General features: G+C 39.9%; 1 protein-coding gene across 2 annotated transcripts; it reads left to right on the top strand.

Moving 5' to 3' along the window:
- Positions 1-353: 353 nt before the first annotated feature.
- On the top strand, positions 354-19,958 carry cd9b (CD9 molecule b). 2 transcript variants are annotated; one of them, XM_017693988.2, is made up of 8 exons: positions 354-568; positions 12,648-12,750; positions 17,283-17,380; positions 17,539-17,613; positions 17,780-17,881; positions 17,969-18,058; positions 18,638-18,721; positions 19,439-19,958. In XM_017693988.2, exons 1-8 carry the CDS (start codon positions 500-502, stop codon positions 19,502-19,504), a joined length of 687 nt encoding a protein of 228 aa, XP_017549477.1. In that variant the 5' UTR covers positions 354-499; the 3' UTR covers positions 19,505-19,958. The 2 variants fall into 2 exon arrangements, with proteins under 2 accessions (XP_017549477.1, XP_017549476.1); XM_017693987.2 differs by lacking the exon at positions 354-568 and adding an exon at positions 10,242-10,465.
- Positions 19,959-21,199: the final 1,241 nt, after the last annotated feature.

A 21,199-nucleotide genomic window follows, 5' to 3' on the forward strand; every position in this document is an offset into this window, starting at 1 on the left:
CATATGCTTGCTACAAATCTGAATACACTCTGTGCACTAAAGCAAACAAACAAACAAGCTTAAGTTTCAGAGAGGGACATCAGACCAACCCATACTGTGAGCACAAATTCATGCAGACTTGCTCTAGTCAAAGAGCCACAGTTTGGGTCAGGACTGTGGTTGATTTCTCACTCAATAAACAGTCTAATAATAAGCAGTGTCCACTCCCGGGTCACGTACTCTCACATTTTAACGGAAAAAACAGAGTACATAAAAAACACTGGCGCTGTTCTGAGCCCCCTCTTTCTCCTCTGTGGTGGGAGTGCACCGTTACTCACGCGGTCATCCCGTAGGCGGAGCAGCGCTGACCAGCGGAGAATAAGCGAAGTGCATCAGCACAGCCACTTTTTCATCAGCACAGCTTTTTGGGGTATAATCGCTTTAGAAGCCGAAAGCGGGAGAACAAAAGGTCGTGCTGACGTTGATTAGGCTGCAGGTCGCAGTTTCAGCACCGGTCATCATGGCAGCGCTGACCAGCGGAGAGGTGTGCATCAAATACCTCCTCTTCATCTTTAATTTCGTCATTTGGGTGAGTTTCAACAAACACTTGCCTTCACTTTCCTGTATTTAGGATTATATTAAGGTTCTTCTTTATCTGCTTTGCACTAAAGAGCGTGTTGAATCATATCCACACCCCTCTTCCACAACAGTCAACAGTCTGGAATCACGTGTCATATTTTCATTAACAGTCATTTTAATGTTCATTTATATTAAGTAATAGGTAACACAATGTAGACCTAAACATTATAAGCTGGATAGCAGAATGTTTGACTGTATATTAAATAAACATGTCGGGGAAAAAGTTATTAAATGATAAATCATATACTGTTAGAATCTGTACAATAATGTTTGTCCTTTCTCATAAGATGCCAAGATAAGATGTTTTGGAGGAGTACCCTCAGCTGGACTGAGCACATTCTTCTTTAATAAAGTTGATGGAATACAAAAGTTTGGGCACTCTTGTAAATATTATTTAAAAATCATATTTTGTAGAATTTTTTTTGTAAGTAAAAATAATTCAACACATTATCTACGGAAAACACACTGCTCGAATTGAATGCACAACTACTGTTTATTTGCTGATCTGAACTGTCACACTTTATCTTCATGGTCCTTTACAGTTACTTCAATTATTAACTTTCTGTTGAAACCTAGTTGATTATTAACAACATTGTGGAGAAGGTTTGGTTTAGGAGTGGGTAGGTTCTGTGTCGAAGTTAAGGTTAGGTTTAGGTTTAGGAGTAGGGTTAGATATAGAATCTGTCGCACTCAACTTTAAGTTCAGTTGCATTTAATAGAATATAGCTGAATGTTACTTAAAGACAGACTGAGCATCTACAAACCATCTACAGTGAGATGTCAGAATAAAGTGTCACCAGAATTATTTTCACTTAGAAAATGAACAAAACACAAATATGACTGAGGAGTGTTCAAACTTTTGCATACCGCTGTGTATTTCAATGAATTTAAAATGTTTTTGTGATAGCTGTGCAGGATTGTTTGATATGAAGGAAGCGGCAGGTTTGCTGTGTGTTTTATCTCAACATGACCATCTTTGTAGAGAGGTTTGAATTGTTTATACAGCCCTTGTTGCTCACTAGCAGCTCAACACCGAGTCGCAACATTTCACACACAGAGAGCCAACAGTGTTCTGGTTAATTTAACAACAGAGTTACGGAGAAAGATCCTTTATTTGATTACATAAATTCAAAATATCCAAGTCGATTTCCATTCTGCTGGTGGGATGGCCACTAGAGGGTCTGCACAGGGAAGCTATGTTACCTGATTTGAGATTTGATTCATTTTGATATACAAGGCATTATTTATTCATGTTCTTGATTTAATTTTTGTTGCTATAGAGGTTTCTCACTTATTGTCATGGTCCAGAATGGGAACATCTGGCTTAGTGGAACTAGTACACACATATATTAGCAGCTATAAAAATAGAAAAACATAAGCAACACACTTATGATTTCAAATTTCATGGCCAGCTAGACCAGATTCTGCATATGATGTTGTGGACATGTTCAAAGTTAAGGTGACAGTTGCATGAGATCAGTCTGTGCCTTTACACACAAAGTATTTGCTGATATCTGTGAAACTTGCAGATTACGTTTCTCCTGTTTGTGCCCACGATAGATTGCATTGCACTGAAGTAATGTCTCTGCTCTAAGTTCTGTTAAGTTGCTGATAGGTGTTGATACAACAGGAGGCATCTACATGGTGATTTTAATATCTGAAGGGGGAGCAGTGATTTATATGTCCAGCTTCTGTTTAAGGCTATATTTTCTGTGTTTTTCCACACTCATTTCCATATATGGTAACTTGATGAACAAAAATCACTGACCACAGAATTAAGATTTTGCCTTGGTCGCCCCAGATCCCTGATGTTAAGCCCTTAGAAAACCTGTGGGATGAGCTGAAGAGGACAGTCCACAAGCATAGACCTTAGAAAGTGAAGGGTCTGAAGAGGTTCTGTATGTTGGAGTAGCCTCAGATCTTTTGCCAGGTGTCTCAATAAGTCTCAATATGCATTATAGAAAAAGACTCTTGGAAAGAACTCTAGGAAAAGCTGTTAGCTTTACACAGTATTACATGAAGGGGTGCCAATAATTGTCTCACACAGATATGAGAGAAATATGTATTTTCTGATAAGATTTTTTTTAATCAATGTACTTCAAAAAACATTAGATTTTATGAATAATTGTTTTTATTCTTGTGTGCAGTGTGCAGTATGCAAATTCGCCTCTATCCACACACACACACACACACACACACACATCTTCTAAGCCGCTTCTCGTTCTGGGTCGCGGGGGTGCTGGAGCCTATCCCAGCTGTCATTGGGTGAAAGGCAGGATACACCCTGGACAGGTCGCGAGTCCACTGCAAGGAGCACCTAAACAATCTCACACAATGTTTTATTGTGTGCTGTGAGCATCCTGACCAATCCCAGATGTTCTGTGGGCACTGGGTTGAATCAAGTCATCCACATGATCTGACAAATTATTTTGGTAAAAAGAAGAAGAAAAGCAGTTTCTATAATCATCACATCAATAGGTAATCCATGTTTTTTCAACTGTAATATGTAGCAATATAACTGCAGTTTGGTTTAATTGATTGTATTTGTCCATATAGTGTCCTAAACAAAATACTAAATACTGCCTGTGAAAACCCCTCAAATTGCTACTGACAATTCAGCACATATGAGAATAGCTTATCTATGTATCTTTTTGACTACTTCTTGTTTTTGTAATATCAAATTATTTATTATATTTTTCCCCAATGTTGTTAATCCCTAACTCAAAAGGAGCCATACTACTGCTCATCCGAAGACAATGGCTATATTCATGCATTGAAAAAAGGACACCCCAGTGATTAGTCAATAAAAATTTAATTTTTTTTTAATTGAAAAGAGGAATACTTACAGATACCACAGTAGAGATTTATTCATGATCAGTATCCATTAAGATTCAACCAGCGGTCGAACCAGGGTGCCACTGCCTATCCATTTAATAGCCAACACATGATAAAGCTTCATGAAAAAAATGTTCATTCCAATTTAATCAATACTCATTTTGGGAAACCGAAAGTGTCAGCAAGCTTGAAGGAGTTGACTCTCTTTAATCATTTCCAATAGGCCTAGATATAGTGCGGTACATGCTTAAAAAGAATTCTACAAAGTTTCTTTAGTAAAAGCAATGGCTATATTTAGGACCATGTGTTTTATATAGAACCATTTCATGCTTAACGGTTCTTTGAAAGGTGAAATAATTTTTCAGATTGATGGAGAATTGGTTGTATATGGTTCTATATAGAACATTTATTCTCAATTACATGTAAATTTTGTATGTATTTGTACTTTCCTGATTATTTTTCAAATGATAATACTTTTATTTGTACTCAAGTATAATCATGAAGAAAGTTACATTTTAGTCATTAGCATATGAGTTTCTTTCCAAAGGAATATTAAAAAGAATAAGAGCTGATGTATAATGGAAAACACATATTAGTTCTCTAATAAATGTAGTTTATCATAATATAGTTCTTGTAGTTTTATATGTTGACGCCCAGTCTCAATAACATATAAATTGAAATACATTTTGAAACAAAATCTCTCATTTACTTCCTAACTGTTTCTTTTTCATTTCATTTCATTATGTTATTATGTGTATAGTTCCACAAGTTACTGAGTAAATAGGCTGTATGTGATTCGCTAGTTTTGACCTGTACTTAAAATAAGCTTTTGGAAAGGTACTTTTACTTCACAAAAGTAATAATACTCTAGCGTGTTTGAGAAATGTTCTGCATGTTTACTCTGGGTCCTCCAGACCCTTATTCTGAAGAGTAGGTCTAGGTACTCACTGTGTTTATGCCTGTAAAACAGGATGAACTGGGCAGTCAGAGCACTGAGGGAGTGCAGTGAGCTGAGTGTAGAACTTAGTTAGCAAGCTCTCTTTTTGTATGGCGTAGCTGTAGCCAACTGTGGCTTATTAATAAAGCCCCACAACTTGTTCATAAGTTGTTTTTTCTTTTGCAGCAGTATTCGCTACAAAACTTAGGCCCAAAACATACACTATATTGCCAAAAGTATTCACTCACCCATCCAAATAATTGAATTCAGGTGTTCCAATCACTTCCGTGGCCACAGGTGTGTATAACTGAGCACCTAGGCATGCAGACTGCTTCTACAAACATTTGTGAAAGAATGGGTCGCTCTCAGGAGCTCAGTGAATTCCAGTGTGGTACCGTGATAGGATGTCACCTGTACAAGTCCCTCAGTGAATTCCAGTGTGGTACCGTGATAGGATGTCACCTGTACAAGTCCAATCACGAAATTACCTCACTACTAAGTATTCCACAGTCAACTCAGCCATGAAGTGGTAGGCCACGTAAAATGACAGAGCAGGTTCAGCGGATGCTGAGGCGCATAGTGCGCAGAGGTTGCCAATTTGGTGCGCAGAGGTCTGCAGAGTCAATCACTACAGACCTCCAAACGTGAGCGGGGTTATGATGTGGGGTGGTTTTCAGGGGATGAGCTCTGCCCCTTAGTTCCAGCGAAAAGCCAAGAGATTTTGGACAATTTCATGCTCCCAACTATGTGGGAATAGTTTGGGGATGGCCCCTTCCTGTTCCAACATGACTGCGCACCAGTGCACAAAGCAAGGTTCATAAAGACATGGATGAGTGAGTTTGGTGTGGAAGAACTGGACTGGCCTGCACAGAGTCCTAACCTCAACACGAGTTAACAGCTTTGGGATTAATCAGAGTGGAGACCGCGAACCAGGCCTTCTCGTCACAACATCAATCTGACCTCACAAATGCGCTTCTGGAAGAATGGTAAAAAATTCCCATGAACACACTCCTAAACCTTGTGGAAAGCCTTCCCAGAAGAGTTGAAGCTGTTATAGCTGCAAAGGGTGGGCCGACATCATATTAAACCCTATGGATTAAGAACAGGATGTCAATCAAGTTCATATGCTTGTGAAGGCAGACGAGCAAATACTTTTGGCAATATAGTGTACTTCACAAAGGTCGTGAACACAAATGCCTTGAGATATCCAGACAGGGTTTAGTGCGTAGGTTCATTAAACAATGTATCACGACACATTTCATAATGCAACACATGTGCAAGCTGCATTCTAAGCATTACAGCAAGGGGAGCTATAATGACAGCCAAGCCTGTCGAGTGGTCTTTCTCAACTGCCATAGCAGAGGAGCAATTGAGTCTCATGCAAAGATGGCTTACATAAACATAAAAATATGATATATTAACACCTTTGCATTCCAACAGAAGAGGTAAAGCAGCGTACTTTCCTCTATTATAGTATTTAGCTGTTGAGGCTGTTGGAATAACAGTAGATCCCACTCTGATCCTTATTTTAAGTGCCACATTAACATAAGAATGCATGGTGAAGACGGAGTGTTCGCAATGTGTTGGCTGAGTGCTGTCATTTGTGTTGAGTGTGTCTCTGGCCATGACCACTGAAGGCCAGACTGTTGACATACAACAGCCTACATTAACAATATGGAACACCACCTTTGCTCATGTATATGTACACAGAAAACTGCAGCATTGCTGCAAGCACAGTCATGGATTTCATGGTAAAGCCATTTTGTTTACCTTGCAAGTTTAGAGTAGTAGTTTCATTGTTGAAAATAAGGCCTTAGATATCCTGTGTTACAAATCAAAAAAGGAAATCAAAATGAAAAAAGTTTACTTTTTACTATACTGGTAGTGGAAATTTAAGTTTCATTCAACAAACCTGAAAAATCATTCCCAGGCTTTGGCCCAATGAATTCTGAACCAGACCACTGCAGTCAACACATTTTTTTACCTGCTCCAAACTGTGTATGTTTCAAGCATTTAAATGGGGTTCTTTGTGTCAGTGACAGTCAGCTGTTGTAATCAGAGTCCTCTCTGTGAGTTTTAGGAAGGCAATCCCTCCCTCGTTCCCTTGCTTCGGTGTCTTAAGTTAGAGTTTAAAGGACAGTCATTCCAAAAAAAGTTAACATGGTAAGCAGTAAACTGAAGATAGCAGAGAATGAAAGCCAGCTCTTAGCATGTTACCTGAGTGTACTCTTTAGCTAATCAATTTAGTTAACGTGATCAATAGGCTTGTTTTAAAATTTTTACTGTAACTTCTACAAATCCATTTTCGTGTGTATATATACAGTATCTCACAAAAGTGAGTACATCCCTCACATTTTTGCAAATATTGGCTTGCTCTGCTTCAGAATATCACAGTACATGTTGGAATTCATGTTTCCCTCAATGAACTGCAGCTCCCCAGTGTCGGCAGCACTCATGCAGCTCCAAACCATGATGTAACCACTATCATGCTTGACTGTAGGCAAGAGACAGTTGCCTTGGTGCTCCTCACCAGGGCACCACCACACATGCTGAACACCATCTGACCCAAATAAATTTATCTTGTCAGACCACAGGACATGATTCTAGTAATCCATGTTCTTGGAATGCTTGTCTTCAGCAAACCGTTCACAGGCTTTCTTGTGTGCCAGCTTCAGAAGAAGCTTCCTTCTGGGACGACAGCAGTGCAGACTGAGTTGATGCATTATGCGGCATATGGTCTGACACTGACAGGCTGACCTCCCACTTCTTCAACCTCTGTATCAATGCTAGCAGCACTCGTTTGTCTATTTTTTGAAGCCAACCTCTGGATATGATGCTGAACACATGGACTCAACTTCTTTGGTCGACCCTGGCAAGGCCTGTTCCGAGCGGAACCTTTCCTGGCAAATTGCTGTATGACCTTTGCCACCATGTTATTGCTCAGTTGCAGGGTGTTAGCAGTCTTCTTATAGCCTAGGCCATCTTTGTGGAGAGCAACAATTCTATTTCTCACATCCTCAGAGAGGTTTTTTGCCATTAGGTGCCATGTTGAATATCCAGTGGCCAGTATGAGTGAATTGTACCCAAAACACCAAGTTTAACCATTTTATTTACTACCCAAAAAACAGTGAACCGACTCACGTTCCTACTCATGAGTTTTTAGATGTATAGTTTACAATGGAAAAATAGAAAATCTGAAAAAAATTTACACTGTTCAAAAAAATAAAGGGAACACTCAAATAACTTATCCTAGATCTGAATGAATGAAATACTCATTGAATACTTTGTTCTGTACAAAGTTCAATGTGCTGACAAAATCACAAAAGTCAATGGAAATCAAATTTATTAACCAATGGAGGCCTGAATTTGGAGTCACACACTATCAAAGTGGAAAAACACACTACAGGCTGATCCAACCTTGATGTAATGTCCTTAAAACAAGTCAAAATGAGGCTCAGTATTGTGTGTGGCCTCCATGTGCCTGTATGACCTCCCTACAATGCCTGGGCATGCTCCTGATGAGGTGGCGGATGGTCTCCTGAGGGATCTCCTCCCAGACCTGGACTAAAGCATCTGCCAACTCCTGGACAGTCTGTGGTGCAACGTGCCGTTGGTGGGTGGAACGAGACATGATGTCCTAGATGTGCTCAATTGGATTCAGGTCTGGGGAACGGGCGGGCCAGTCCATAGCTTAAATGCCTTCATCTTGCAGGAACTGCTGACACACTCCAGCCACATGAGGTCTAGCATTGTCCTGCATTAGGAGGAACCCAGGGCCAACCGCACCAGCATATGGTCTCACAAGGCGTCTGAGGATCTCATCTCGGTACATAATGGCAGTCAGGCTACCTCTGGCGAGCACATGGAGGGCTGTGTGGCCCTCCAAAGAAATGGCACCCCACACCATTACTGACCCACTGCCAAACCAGTCATGCTGAAGGATGTTGCAGGCAGCAGATCGCTCTCCACGGCGTCTCCAGACTCTGTCACGTCTGTCACATGTGCTCAGGCAAATGCCAAGCGTCCGCCCGGTGTTGGGCTGTGAGCACAACCCCCATCTGTGGATGTCGGGCCCTCATACCATCCTCATGGAGAGGGTTTCTAACCGTTTGTGCAGACATGCACATTTGTGGCCTGCTGGAGGTCATTTTGCAGGGCTCTGGCAGTGCTCCTCCTGTTCCTCCTTGCACAGAGGCAGAGGTAGCGGTCCTGCTGCTGGGTTGTTGCCCTCGTACGGCCTCCTCCACGTCTCCTGGTGTACTGGCCTGTCTCCTTGTAGCGCCTCCAGCCTCTGGACACTACGCTGAAAGACACAGCAAACCTTCTTGCCACAACTTGCATTGATGTGCCATCCTGGATGAGCTGCACTACCTGAGCCACTTGTGTGGGTTGTAGAGTCCATCTCATGCTACCACTGGTTCCCATAACCACCACTATAAGCAATTCTGACTCAATAAGTTTATCTAGAACTGAGCATTTTGCATCAAACCACTCTGAATGACTTTTAAGTTATAATCCAAATCATTTAATTATGAGAATGTTGAAAATTCATTGGAATTCCTTTTTGATCTCCCCATTCTTTTTCTTCAGAACTACTATATGTTACAGGCTAAAGGTGAAAAAGCCCTGAGGCACAACGGCAGTGTTGTTATTCATCAGATATCACGTTTTCGACCTGTGCTGTGAAACAGTAGGCTTGTTAGGCCTTATTCACACATGCTACCTCTGCATGGCGTGAGCGATGCAGCATGAGCACTATAGCTTGAACACACTGACCTTTCATACATAAAGCATTTGAGCTGCGAAGCAGAGCAGCGAAAAAGTTACACAGATGTTCCTTTTAGTAGTTCACCATGAATTAAATTAAATTTAAAAAACTTAAATGGCCCAGCATTAACTGCTGAATGGGAAATTCAAACAAGAAGCTGGCAAATGTCCTGAGAACATGTTGCCAGCATTAAAATAGTCATTAGAGTATTTTGATAGCCTAAATTAGTTTATGAGGGGTCAGGAGTAATATTAAGCAAGCCTGTACTCAATTAGCCTGAGTGCAGGTAAGTTTATAGGGCTTTTTTACACAAAGATGTATCATGCCGGAGTGTCAGATGAAGAGCAGATAACTTAAAAGTGAAAGCTATTTCTTTTTTTCTGACTTTTTTCATCTGTTCATAGAAACATCACACTGGCCAAGCATGCTGGTGTTGGTCTCTAAGGACGCTGCCCGTCCGATGACGTCAATTCAGGGCGCAGTAGCATGAGCTTACATGCAGCAATTTTCATGTTTTTACGCTTTAACGACCTCGTTATTCAGAGGTTTCAGTGATATTCGAGAGAAAAATGTCCATAGCAAATTAACGTGTCAGCTTTGCAGCATTTGTTTTATTTACACCAGATGCGACAGGGGGCATTTTTGTTAATTCCATTCATTTTTCCCATTAAGAAATTCCTTTTATAGCTTACAGTTCTGTATGTGGGTATAAGAGCATGGCGCCGACTACAAAATGAAAATGAAAACACGACTTCGGTCAAGATGCGGTAAACCGAGACGCTGCGTGCCTGTTCGAGTGAACGGGGCGAAAAGGGGCTCGTTTCTTGTGTGCCCTGCGTCAAGCACTTCGCCCCGCCCCCATTTCCCAGGGCAACAGCAGCACTGGGCTGAACAAACACCGAGCAAAACAGGGTTTTCTTAAAACCAGCTCGTCTGAAGAGCGTGTTTAGGCTCAGAATACTCACAAGACCCTCGTGCTTACAAAAATGGCGACAACATCTCTGTGACCTTAAAGAACGTTAATCGTCTGCCTAAGGGTGGAGCATGATTCCCCCGCCCCCACCCAGCCGGCCATATAAACACCGAGGTCGTAAGCCAGAGACGCTTCTGTTTTCCCTGCCTCGCGCTTTTACCTAAGGCGGGAAAGACCGTGAGAGACCAGAGCTGCCTACACACTGTCCGTCTGAGTTAAAGTTCAGGTTTATTTTCTCTTCGTTTGAAAACTCTAACGCTTGACCATGGGAGTCGTAACAGGAGGTGTCAGTTGTATCAAGTACCTGATGTTTGCTTTCAATTTTCTGTTTTGGGTATGTATAATCTTGCCCTCTCAGGTCCTGGCTTGAGTAGAATGTATAAACATGAATGAAATATGAATATTACTTACTTTGAACTTCATTTTATGTGTGTAAGGGTACGGTATGATGTTTATTACTGATGTTTGTGGTGTGAGAAGGCTTTTAAAATGCAACTGAAGCTATGCAGCAGTTTTTAATATCACTTTCGCTTTTCAGGGAACTTGTGCCAAACATGCCTTTTAGACAGATTAGCCTGCTAATGGACATAAAAGCAGATCAGAAGAGTGGTATGATGGCTAGACTGGAATCACTAAGTGGAAGAGGCTATGGATCTATGAATCATGTCTCTTTCCCAACACTGCAGTCATTAGAATATCAAGTCAAGGCATGTTTTCCAGCTACAGCTCTTATAGGCTCAGAAAATAGAGGTTTTGTTTTCTCACTACATTGATATTGTCTGAGATCCAGTAGATAAATCCAATGTGACACATGTGGTCACATTTTGTTTTTGACCCAGTTTCTATACCATCAAATGGCTATAACACTGAGAGATAACTGCCTAGGAACACAAAACTTTGACCTGGACTATGTTGCTCACTTAATAGTGATTTTTCATGGGTCATCCTAGGCTTATGCTCTGGCAATGAAAAACCTGTCCTGCAGGTTTGGGCTATTGTGCTTGCAGGCCTGTTTGACCTTACAGCAGGGATTTGTGAATTCATGACCATTCTCAGTACTCTGCTGATTAATAAAGGCCAAACAAGCATGACAAACAGGTTCTAACACGGCCTAAAGGGCACACTACAACACTGAGATAATGCTTAGTGGTTGGCTGGTTTGTTTACAGCAAAGTTAAACTTGAATGGAACCCACAGAAGCCCATTTCCTAGGTTTATCTTATTTTTCCCTGCTACCCTGTTTCTGGCAGATTGCTCTCAAAATTGGCATTTGGGATGCTTTCAAATACACATTTGATCTGTTTTTTCCCAAAATTTTGAAATAATGGCTTGCTGTGTTAAAATAGTTACACATTATGTTGAAATTTGACTACTTGTATCTCAAAATAGTGACTGTCAAAATAATTACTTTATTATTAAATTACACACGTTATTGGTCATAATTTATAATACAATTCATACAAGTCCAAATTTTGAGAAAATCAATCAGTTTTGGGAAATTAGTTTTAACATGGCAAGTCATCATTTTGAGATACTAAGTCAAAGAAAATGGCAAGAAAAAAATTTCAAGAAAATAAGCAATTAATTTGAACTTCCTGCTGCCAGAAACAGAACAAGGATAAAATGTTGCCTTTTTTCCTGTTCTACCTGGCATGAATGGGCCTCCTTGGAAACCAGCCACACCCTAGACTCAAATCTGTTTAAGCATGAAGTTGTTTCAATCTAGATGTTAGCATAGTGGAATCTAGCTGTTTAAACCTAGTAAAGAAAGCAAAGATTGACACCACTACACCATAAAGTTTGTTCAGTTTTGTGTACATATACAGATTTGTGGTTTTTAAATAGCTATGAAGGTGCATCAGGAAGTGATATTTCCCACATTCTGACTTGAGTTGATCTGTGATGGCTATGATTAAGCAGTTGTGTTTATGGGGGATGTCTGCAGCCACGTTTGTTGTGTAACATGGGTGTTGTGTAACATTATTGTATCTAGGGGAATTATTACATTTGAGCTAGTCAGTCTTCATTGACGCAGAGGAAAATGACCACATCATGGCTGATGACTCTGTGTCAGCAGTATGACTTTGATCTTTCATTTTACAGCCTAGGTGTCAAATTAATGTTAAAAAGTGTGATGTCATAATTATTAAATGCAGTCCATGTAAGGTGGCTAGCTAGTATGGTGGGTTGGCTTGCTTGCTTTATATGTAGGCCTTTTTTTTTTTTTTGTTTGTTTTTTGTTTTTTTTCCCCCCAAAAACCAATGATGCCATCTTTTCTAGAAGACTTGCTGGACTTCATTCCCTCAGACTGAGTTAGTTTCACCTCATGCTTAACCTGCTGTTCTTGTTTTCCACACAAAACTGTACTAGCCAACTTCCTACATTAGCTGGAATGGTAGTGCTCTGTTTACCAGAGAAGGCTTTACTAGGCAGTACCATACACCAGCTCCTCTTTATTTTGCTGCAGGACAGAAACTCAAACAAATTTTATTTGCATGTGTTGTGATCTTATCAGCTTGCAGGCACAGGAGTCCTGGCTGTTGCACTATGGCTGCGTTTTGACAAGAAGACTGAGGGCCTTTTTCAAGTAGAGGGCTCGCCTTCTGCATTCTTCACAGGTACCTGAAGATGTCCCTCTATTACATTTCAGTTATTAGCATTAAGCTTACAGACACCCCACAGATTTAAAATCAGGACTAGCCACACCTCGCATGACCACACCTGCATTCAGCTATTGGGTTTGTTTGGGTATGGTGGTAGTCATGGGAACAGGTCCCACCCAAAATCAGCAGACAAAGTTATTTGAATTATCAGCACTTAGATTGCTACACAGTCCAAGAGAATGAAAGAAAAGTGTAAATAAGGAAGTTCTTCGTAATCTACATCAAGATAGAAATAATGTTCTGAAAGACTCTGGGAAATATTTAAAGCTGTAAAGACTGTCCAGAAGGTATGGGACATTTCTGTTGGCCTGGCCTCTCTATGGGCTATCCATTTATTGGGGGGCGGGGGGGGAAATAAAAATCTAGCTTTCTGTAATACGTTCCCTGGGATACATAAGCCCAGTCTTGGAATAAATGACAGTCAAGTCAAGTTGCTTTTGTCATTCCCTCTATGTACAAGTACACAGTGGAGCGAAATTAGGCCCCATGGTGCAACATGGAACAAGACAAGTGCACCTTAAGTGCAAATGTGCAGACGTAAGTGTGCACTTCTTTAGTCTAGGAATAAACTCAATTTAAATCAAGGATTTGTGAATACTCACCCCTAGGGTCATTCTGAGAGCAACTTTAAGACATGACGTTTCATGGTAAACACTTGCATATGGATAATTCCTTTTTCAATGAAGGAGCCTTATGTTAGTAGTTAAGGTCAAAGCAGTTTATTACCATGAACTCTTTCTGCTTGCATCCATCTTTAGTACTTTAATGGTGAAATGTATTTTAAAAAAACTGTAAACATGTCTGACATTTTAGCACTCTACTAGTTCTGGGTGTTGCTGTTGAGGGCATGTGTGTGTCTACTGACAGAATGAGTTCTTTTGTTGCGTAGGAGTAAGAAGTACACAGAGCGATAACTGAAGTTAAGACACCTTCACATATTTGCTCTGTTCTCTGGAATGCTGGGGGTTGTGTTTTAGCTTATTTGCACTTATGTGAAACAAGTGAGTTGTAGTTCTTGCTGAATAGCTGTGAGGTATATGCACTTTAATGCCCTGAAAACAAGTGTGCTGGTCAGTATGACTCTGCATTATTTCATTACCTGTGGAATTCTGTCCAGGCATCAGAAACCTCTAGGGGAACTTCATGAAAATACAGATTTTATCATGTATACAATGTCTATGTATGATCCTATAATGTTCAAACATTATCCAAAATATTATGCACATTAATATACTACCAGCTTAAGCCTTTTTATAAATGTATAAAACGTAAATGTACAAAAAACATTGGAAAAGTTTATTCATTCATGTATGAAGTTCTTATATATGAGCTCTACTTTTATTTGTAAAAACCCAGTAGGATTTAAACTAGCAGTTGACCATTGCATCCATTGGTCTGTGTGTTTAATATTTTAATATTTCATTTTAATATAACTTTTTTTTTTTTTTTTTTTTTTTTTTTTTTTTTTTACATCTACCTGTGCAATGTTTCCTGTGACCATGGCAACCACACAACTCTAAAGCATAATAGATCCACCCCCATCTATCCCCTAGATGCACCTTTAGTAATTGTGGCCAAAGAGCTCCATTTTTACTTCATCAGGCCACAGAACTTGTTTCCAAAATGGCTCTCTAGATTTTGTTTTGCATACTTCAGACAGTTTTTGTGATGAGGGTGCAGGTTGGGTTTCTTTCTGACGACTCGTTATTGCAGGTCATGTTTGTGCAGGCATTTCTGCATAGCAGAATTGTGCACCACCACTTCTGTGTGACCTAAACCTTCTTGCAGATCATTTGTCATATGGGGATTTTGTCTTGCCTTTCAATTAGCTTCATTTTTGGATCTTTAGTTGTTTAGAGAAGCTCATGGTTATTGAATGTTAAAAGACTAGAATTGTTAGAGAATTTATGATGCTTTGGAATGATCAGCTGGTGACAATTTCAGATGACCTGCCAAACCAGTCCTAATGAGTCCCTTAAGGCATAATGATTTAATTAAGTAAAGGTCTCCTAAAGTTTTGCACATGACACAACTAACTTTCCCTCTATTTTTAAAAGATAAGCAAATCTAGATTAACTGTGCATTAACATCTGCAGAAAACAAATTTTAACGTAGCTTTTTATTTATTTATTTATTTATTTATTTATTTAAAATACCAGCAAAATATGTAATTTGGCCCTGGGTTCCCAAATTGTGGACCTGTGGCTTGCAGTTAGGACTGTTGAGACTACAGGGAATCCCAGTGGTTGTAGTTATACAATGCATGCTGGGTACTGTAGTGAGAGAAGGATGAATGAAAGCATGAAAACAAAAAAACAAAAAAAAAACTGAACTTTCTCAAACTAATGAAGCTGGGGGCTATATTTCCAGACTACAGAATGGTACATAACATGGAAAAATAACTAATAAAAATACTGTTATTTTTGGCTGGAATGCCTGTTTGAGGTGAACATTTAGCCATGTTTTAGGCAAGTCTCATTTGCCTAGAAAATGGGTGAAGTGGTTTGAGCTGAGCAGCTGGGACAGTTGGGGTTGTTTTGAGTTTGTGCGGGGTATTTAGAGAATGGTCTTCCAGGGTCATCACAGCTGTGCTGTTTAGCTGGGTGAGGCTAATGAGACAGTATTTGTCCCCCTCCCACTCACTCTTTCCCCAAACCCTCACAGAAGCGCCTTTCTCTGCACCCCCACTTCCCCAACAGAACCCACATTGTTCAATCCTGTTTGTTTGCCTGTCAGGAATTGAGAGGCTTGCTCTCAGTCACTCCCTCCATTTCAGCAAGCAAGTTTGCAATGCTTATAGCACCACTCTGCTGTGAGAGAGGGCTGCCCTGCAATGCAAAACATCTTAATGATAGGCTGTCTGCAACAATAGCTAGAGGGTGGTGTTATGTAGACACACCACTGCAGACTTCAGCATTGGATCTATTGTTTTCTGTACTCTGGGCATACTGCACACGCCCATGCTGAGGTAATAGGATGGCTTCAGCATGAGGCATGGTTTGTGCCTGAAACTGCCTGTTTTAGCCAGGGCCGTATAAGAGTCCAAACCATATATACTGTGTTTTTCTTGTGAGCTGCCCTCTAAGTATTAATTTGCTAACAAGCTCAAAGTAATTGATGTCCCAACTTTGCTAATTAAGTTGTAAAACTTCCTCGCTACTAAATATTCCACTCATCTGTCAGTGGTATTATAAGAAAGTGGAAGCAATTGGGAATGGCAACAACTCAGCCATGAAGTGATAGGCCACGTAAAATAACAGATGCTGAGGTGCATAATGTGCAGAGGTCAGCAACTTTCTGCAGAGTCAATCGCTACAGACTTCCAAACGTGCATAGAGAGCTTCATGGAATGGGTTTCCATGGCCGAGCAGCTGCATGCAAGCCTTATGTCAAACACTTTTCATTGTGCTTGGTGATATAAGGCTTGCATGCAGCTGCTTGGCCATGGAAACCCATTGGACTCTAGAGCAGTGGAGACTTGTTCTCTGGAGTGAAGAATCACGCTTCTCCATCTTGGCAATATGATGGATGACTGGATTTGGTGGTTGCCAGGAGAACGGTACTTGGCTGGCTGAGTTGTGCCAAGTGTAAAGTTTGGTGGAAGGGGGATTATGGTGTGGTGGTGTTTTTCAGGAGTTAGGCTCTGCCCCTTTATTCCAGTGAAAGGAACTCTTAATGCTTCAGCACCAAGAGGTTTTGGACAATTTCATGCTCCCAATTCTGTGGAAACAAATTTCCTGTTTCAACGTGACTGTGCACCAGTGCACAACGCAAGATTGGTGGATGAGTGAGTTTGGTGTGGAAGGACTTGACTGGCCTGCAGAGTTCTGACCTCAACCTGATAGAACACCTTTGGGATGAATTTGAGTGGAGACTGTGAGTCAGGCCTTCTCGTCCAACATCAGTGTCTGACCTTACAAATGCACTTCTGAAATGGTCAATGGTCAAATTCCCATAAACATGCACCTAAACCTTGTGGAAAGCCTTCCCAGAAGAGCTGAAGCTGTTATAGCTAAATGGGATCTCGCTCACTTTCATATGCGTATAAAGGTAGATGAGCAAATACTTTTGGAAATATAGTGTAGGTACGCTTCTCCATACTGTTGTTTAAAAAAAAAAAAAAAGTACAAAAGAATGCTTCATGGCTAAAATGATATTAGCAATTTTGTCGGCTGAATTTTGTCCATACCATTGTCATACACTGTCAGAAACCACATAGGTCTATTTGTGAATATATAACCTTGATGTGGTTCAAGAAAAATGTTTTAATAGTGAGTTAGGCATGCACAATGCTAATTGGCGTACATAAAGTTCTATTTATAGTTGGCTACAGTACTTAACTTACAGTAAATAAATAAATAAATAAATAAAATGGACAGACGGATAGATAGCACTACATTTGGATTATGGGCAAAATTTTGTCAATTATATTTTTCATCAGACTATTACATCATACATCATTTTGTTTGTGGTTTTTTGCTGTTTAGGTGTTTACATCCTTATTGTGGCTGGTGCCCTCATGATGGTGGTTGGTTTCCTTGGCTGCTGTGGAGCTATTCGAGAATCACCGTGCATGCTGGGATTGGTGAGTCTTCCAAAAACTGGAGACCTCTTGCAGAGTACACAAATTTGACCTTTCAGATGTTCTGGATACTTTTTGATTTTCAGACTTGAAATTGGTCTGTGATATTTTAAGACACAGTAACACCTAGTAAATATAATTTTGTGTGTGTCTTTATCTAGTTCTTCATTTTCCTGCTTATCTTATTTGCGGCAGAGGTAGCAGCTGGAATCTGGGGACTGTCAAATAAAGATACGGTTAGTAACATATCTAAACTGAGGCTGTGTGCGTGCGTGCGTGCGTGCGTGCGTGCGTGCGTGCGTGCGTGCGTGCGTGCGTGCGTGCGTGCGTGCGTGCGTGCGTGCGTGCGTGCGTGCGGTGTATTTATATATAACAATGTCTTGCTGTCTCTTGCTTCTGCAGATTGTGAATGAGTTGAAAGATTTCTACAGGCAGACCTACCAAAATTACCAAGATACAAAGCAGGAAGCCCTGAAGGAAGCTTTGCGAGCGATCCAGTTTAGCGTACGTGTGAATTTGTATGTAGTGTTGGTTAAATATCTGGACGTGTAATTCAACCTGAGTAAGCACATTTCTTTCCACCCTTATTAGCTTCAATGCTGTGGTACCACTGGAACAGCTTTTGATGCTGCCCAAGACACGTGTCCCACGAAGGAGGGTTTGCAGATTCTCATTACAACGGTAAAACTGACCTTCCTTTCACCTGTCGTCAATTGTCTCTTTTCCTCCCAACCTGCTAGTAGAAATGCGATCAATATTATTTAAGCGGCGACCTGAATAGCCTAGATCAGGGTTGCCAAAAAGGATGTTTGATTTAACATGTTCTTCCTTTTTTAGCTTCTATATAGTCTAATGTTATAAAATCAAATGTAATGAAAACTGACCCTTGAAACCCTTCAGCTGTGACTGACTGCAGCAATGTAGTTATGAGTTAACATGGTTAGCAGTTATGAGCTAATGGAGAACACCAACTAGGAGTTTTAGAGACTACCAATGAAGAGAATATCTGGTCTTCAGCAAGAAGATAATGTGAGTAGTATGTAAAGAAACCACTCACTTGTATAGTTTCTCCACATTGACAACATGCAAAAACAGAGCTAATGAGTTGCCTTTTTTTTTTTTTTTTTGTTTGCTAGCCCACAACCTACATTATACTTTGGACACCAGAGACAAAGTTCGTAGACCCCAGCCTGATTCCTGAAATTTCATGCTTTATCTATTTATGTATTTGGTTTTTTTGTCCTGCTGCCATTTGTTTAGAGTTGCCCAGCTGCCATAGATGACCTGTTCAACTCCAAGCTGCACATTATTGGAGGTGTTGGAATTGGCATTGGTGTGATCATGGTGAGTATGACCTTTTTCAAAAAGAAATTGACTAGTTCATTCTCTGCGCTCTTTCATAGCTACTGTTACCAGGTTGTTCAAGCTTTACAAAACATTGGCAAAATTCTGTTTTTGCCTCAAGTTTGGTCTAACATGCAAACAAAATATATATCAAATGACTCCTTAAATTCATGAGTGTTGTGCTACAGTTTTGCATTAGGTTGATGAAGGGTGGAAATGTTCTGAATAGCTTGTCAACCCTAGCAGCAGTTGCTGTGAAAGATCTGCAAGGCTGTTTCTGAACATTTGTGAGCCCCAAGCAACATGCAATTATTTTGTATGCAGGAATGAAAACAAGTTAATACTTAACATTTATCTGGAAAACTTCATAAATACTAAAGAAACTCCAACTGCTGGGAAATAAAACTATATAATGGGGAAAATAGAATATTGAAATGACTATTTATATGGGGGGGGGGACAAAAATAAATTTGAATAAAATAAATTGGTGTGTCTGGCATGTGGCTCATTTCTGAACCTTTTTTTTTTTTGTAATCATTGACTACTTCCAGATGTCTTCATGCTAGAATTCAGTCATGATCATGACCAATACAAATGATATTAAGTAAAAAATACTGTAAGAAACTGCTTATATTGCTTATAGTGAAAGGGCATAGATGTGAATTGGCTTCATTAAGAGAGATTTGAATTATTAACTGCTGGCTTTCTCTTTGGCAGATCTTTGGCATGATCTTCAGCATGCTGCTGTGCTGTGCCATCAAACGAACCCGAGACATTGTGTAAAGAGCTCTCGGACTCTCCGTTGTTACACCTGCCTGCTGTTGATTTTTAACTTTAGTCATGTTTCCCATGCCACAGACCACTGCTTCAGCACTCCTTAAAATCATGAATAATTTCCTGATGCTGGCCAGCAATGGCCACCTCAGCTGAAAGTTTATAAATGGCCTACAGAGACAGACTACTGACTTGCTATCAAAATTATTTTTTAGAAACCAGTCATACCCTTTTATTATCATAGATGATTGCTTGGTCTTTTTTTATTTTTATTTTTTTAATTTATTTTTTTTGCCCTTCCCCCCCCCACCTTATGTGTGAATAAGCTCTTGTAAACATTGATTTTATTTCTTTTTACAGTTCTAACTTTAAGAGATTATAATAAAAATTTTTTCTGCATATTCCAGTACTAGACTTTTGATGGAAAGTAGTTAATGCTAAATAAAATTGTCTAATACCAACACTGGGTTTAACTGTGTCAAACATTATGATGCACTAGATCATTTCTCTCTTTCTTGTGCAGACAGTATCACAAGGGAGAAAGAGAGGCTCTCAAATATTTAACTCCTGATTTTGTACAGTTATGCAAATAGTTTTTTTTTTTTTTTTTTTTTTTTTTTTTTTTAAACTTAATCAATTTATAGATGTATCTATCATGATGCTACTACAATCATTTCTATGAAGCAGAAACAGTTTGGCCATTCTCTGTTGACCTCTCAACGAGAGAGCATTTCTGTTCACAGAACTGCCACTCACTGGAATTATTTTTTTATTTTTTTATTTTTAATTTTTTCTTTATTGCAGCATTCTAAGTAAACTCTAGAGACTGTTGCGTGTGAAATCCCAGAAGATCAAAAGCTAAAGAAATACTCAAACTAGCCCATCTGGCACCAACAATCATGTCATGGTTACAATGACTTCTGTTGGTTGATGTGCACATGCTACTACACTGCTGCCACACATTGGCTGATTGGATATTTGCATGAACGAGTAGGTGGGTAATTCTACAGAAACCTCCACTTTCTAACCATAGGAGTCACTGGTGTTACCAATCCTCATTGGTGTTACACATAATATAGGTATCAGAGACAATAACACCAGTGGGTTTTTTTTTTTTGTTTTTTTTTTAAATGAATAATGCATTTTGCAAAAAAGACTGCTACGGAGCATCAAACCAATCATGAAATATCCATCCATCCATCCATCCATCCATCCATCCATCCATCCATCCATCCATCCATCCATTTTCTAAGGCGCTTCTCCGTCAGGGTCGCGGGGGGATGCTGGAGCCTATCCCAGCAGTCTTCGGGCGGAAGGCAGGATACACCCTGGACAGGTCGCCAGTCCATATCCACTAAAATAATTAACTGAATCCATTTGTATTCTATTTTTTTCACAATTACCTAAGAATAAAGTAGGTCATACCAGGGACTTAAACTAAAAACTATGAAATCATGAGCTAAATGAGAATGTGATAACTGAAAGACAGTGGACTTACCATGCGCTTTTCTTCATAGATCCTCAGAAATTAGGCAAAAGGATGTCAAGTGACGTCATCAGTGTGATTTTTATTTCAAAATAAGAGGTTTTTTTTTCTTTTAACACCAGTGAAATGACTCCTGAAGACCACAACTTTTATATATTTTATAATATTTGTCATTTGTTTTCTTTGTCACATATGGCCTCACCCTTTACACATGACTG

Source organism: Pygocentrus nattereri, chromosome 1 (genome assembly GCF_015220715.1).
Source record: "Pygocentrus nattereri isolate fPygNat1 chromosome 1, fPygNat1.pri, whole genome shotgun sequence".
Taxonomy (NCBI): domain Eukaryota; kingdom Metazoa; phylum Chordata; class Actinopteri; order Characiformes; family Serrasalmidae; genus Pygocentrus; species Pygocentrus nattereri.

What these genes read in the sequence shown, in the direction of transcription:
- cd9b (XM_017693988.2), top strand. Translation starts at nt 500, where the DNA reads ATGGCAGCGCTGACCAGCGGAGAGGTGTGCATCAAATACCTCCTCTTC. An exon ending in GACTGTCAAATAAAGATACG is followed by an intron (nt 17,614 to 17,779) that starts GTTAGTAACATA and finishes TTGCTTCTGCAG; the next exon opens with ATTGTGAATGAGTTGAAAGA. An exon ending in TTGGCATTGGTGTGATCATG is followed by an intron (nt 18,722 to 19,438) that starts GTGAGTATGACC and finishes TCTCTTTGGCAG; the next exon opens with ATCTTTGGCATGATCTTCAG.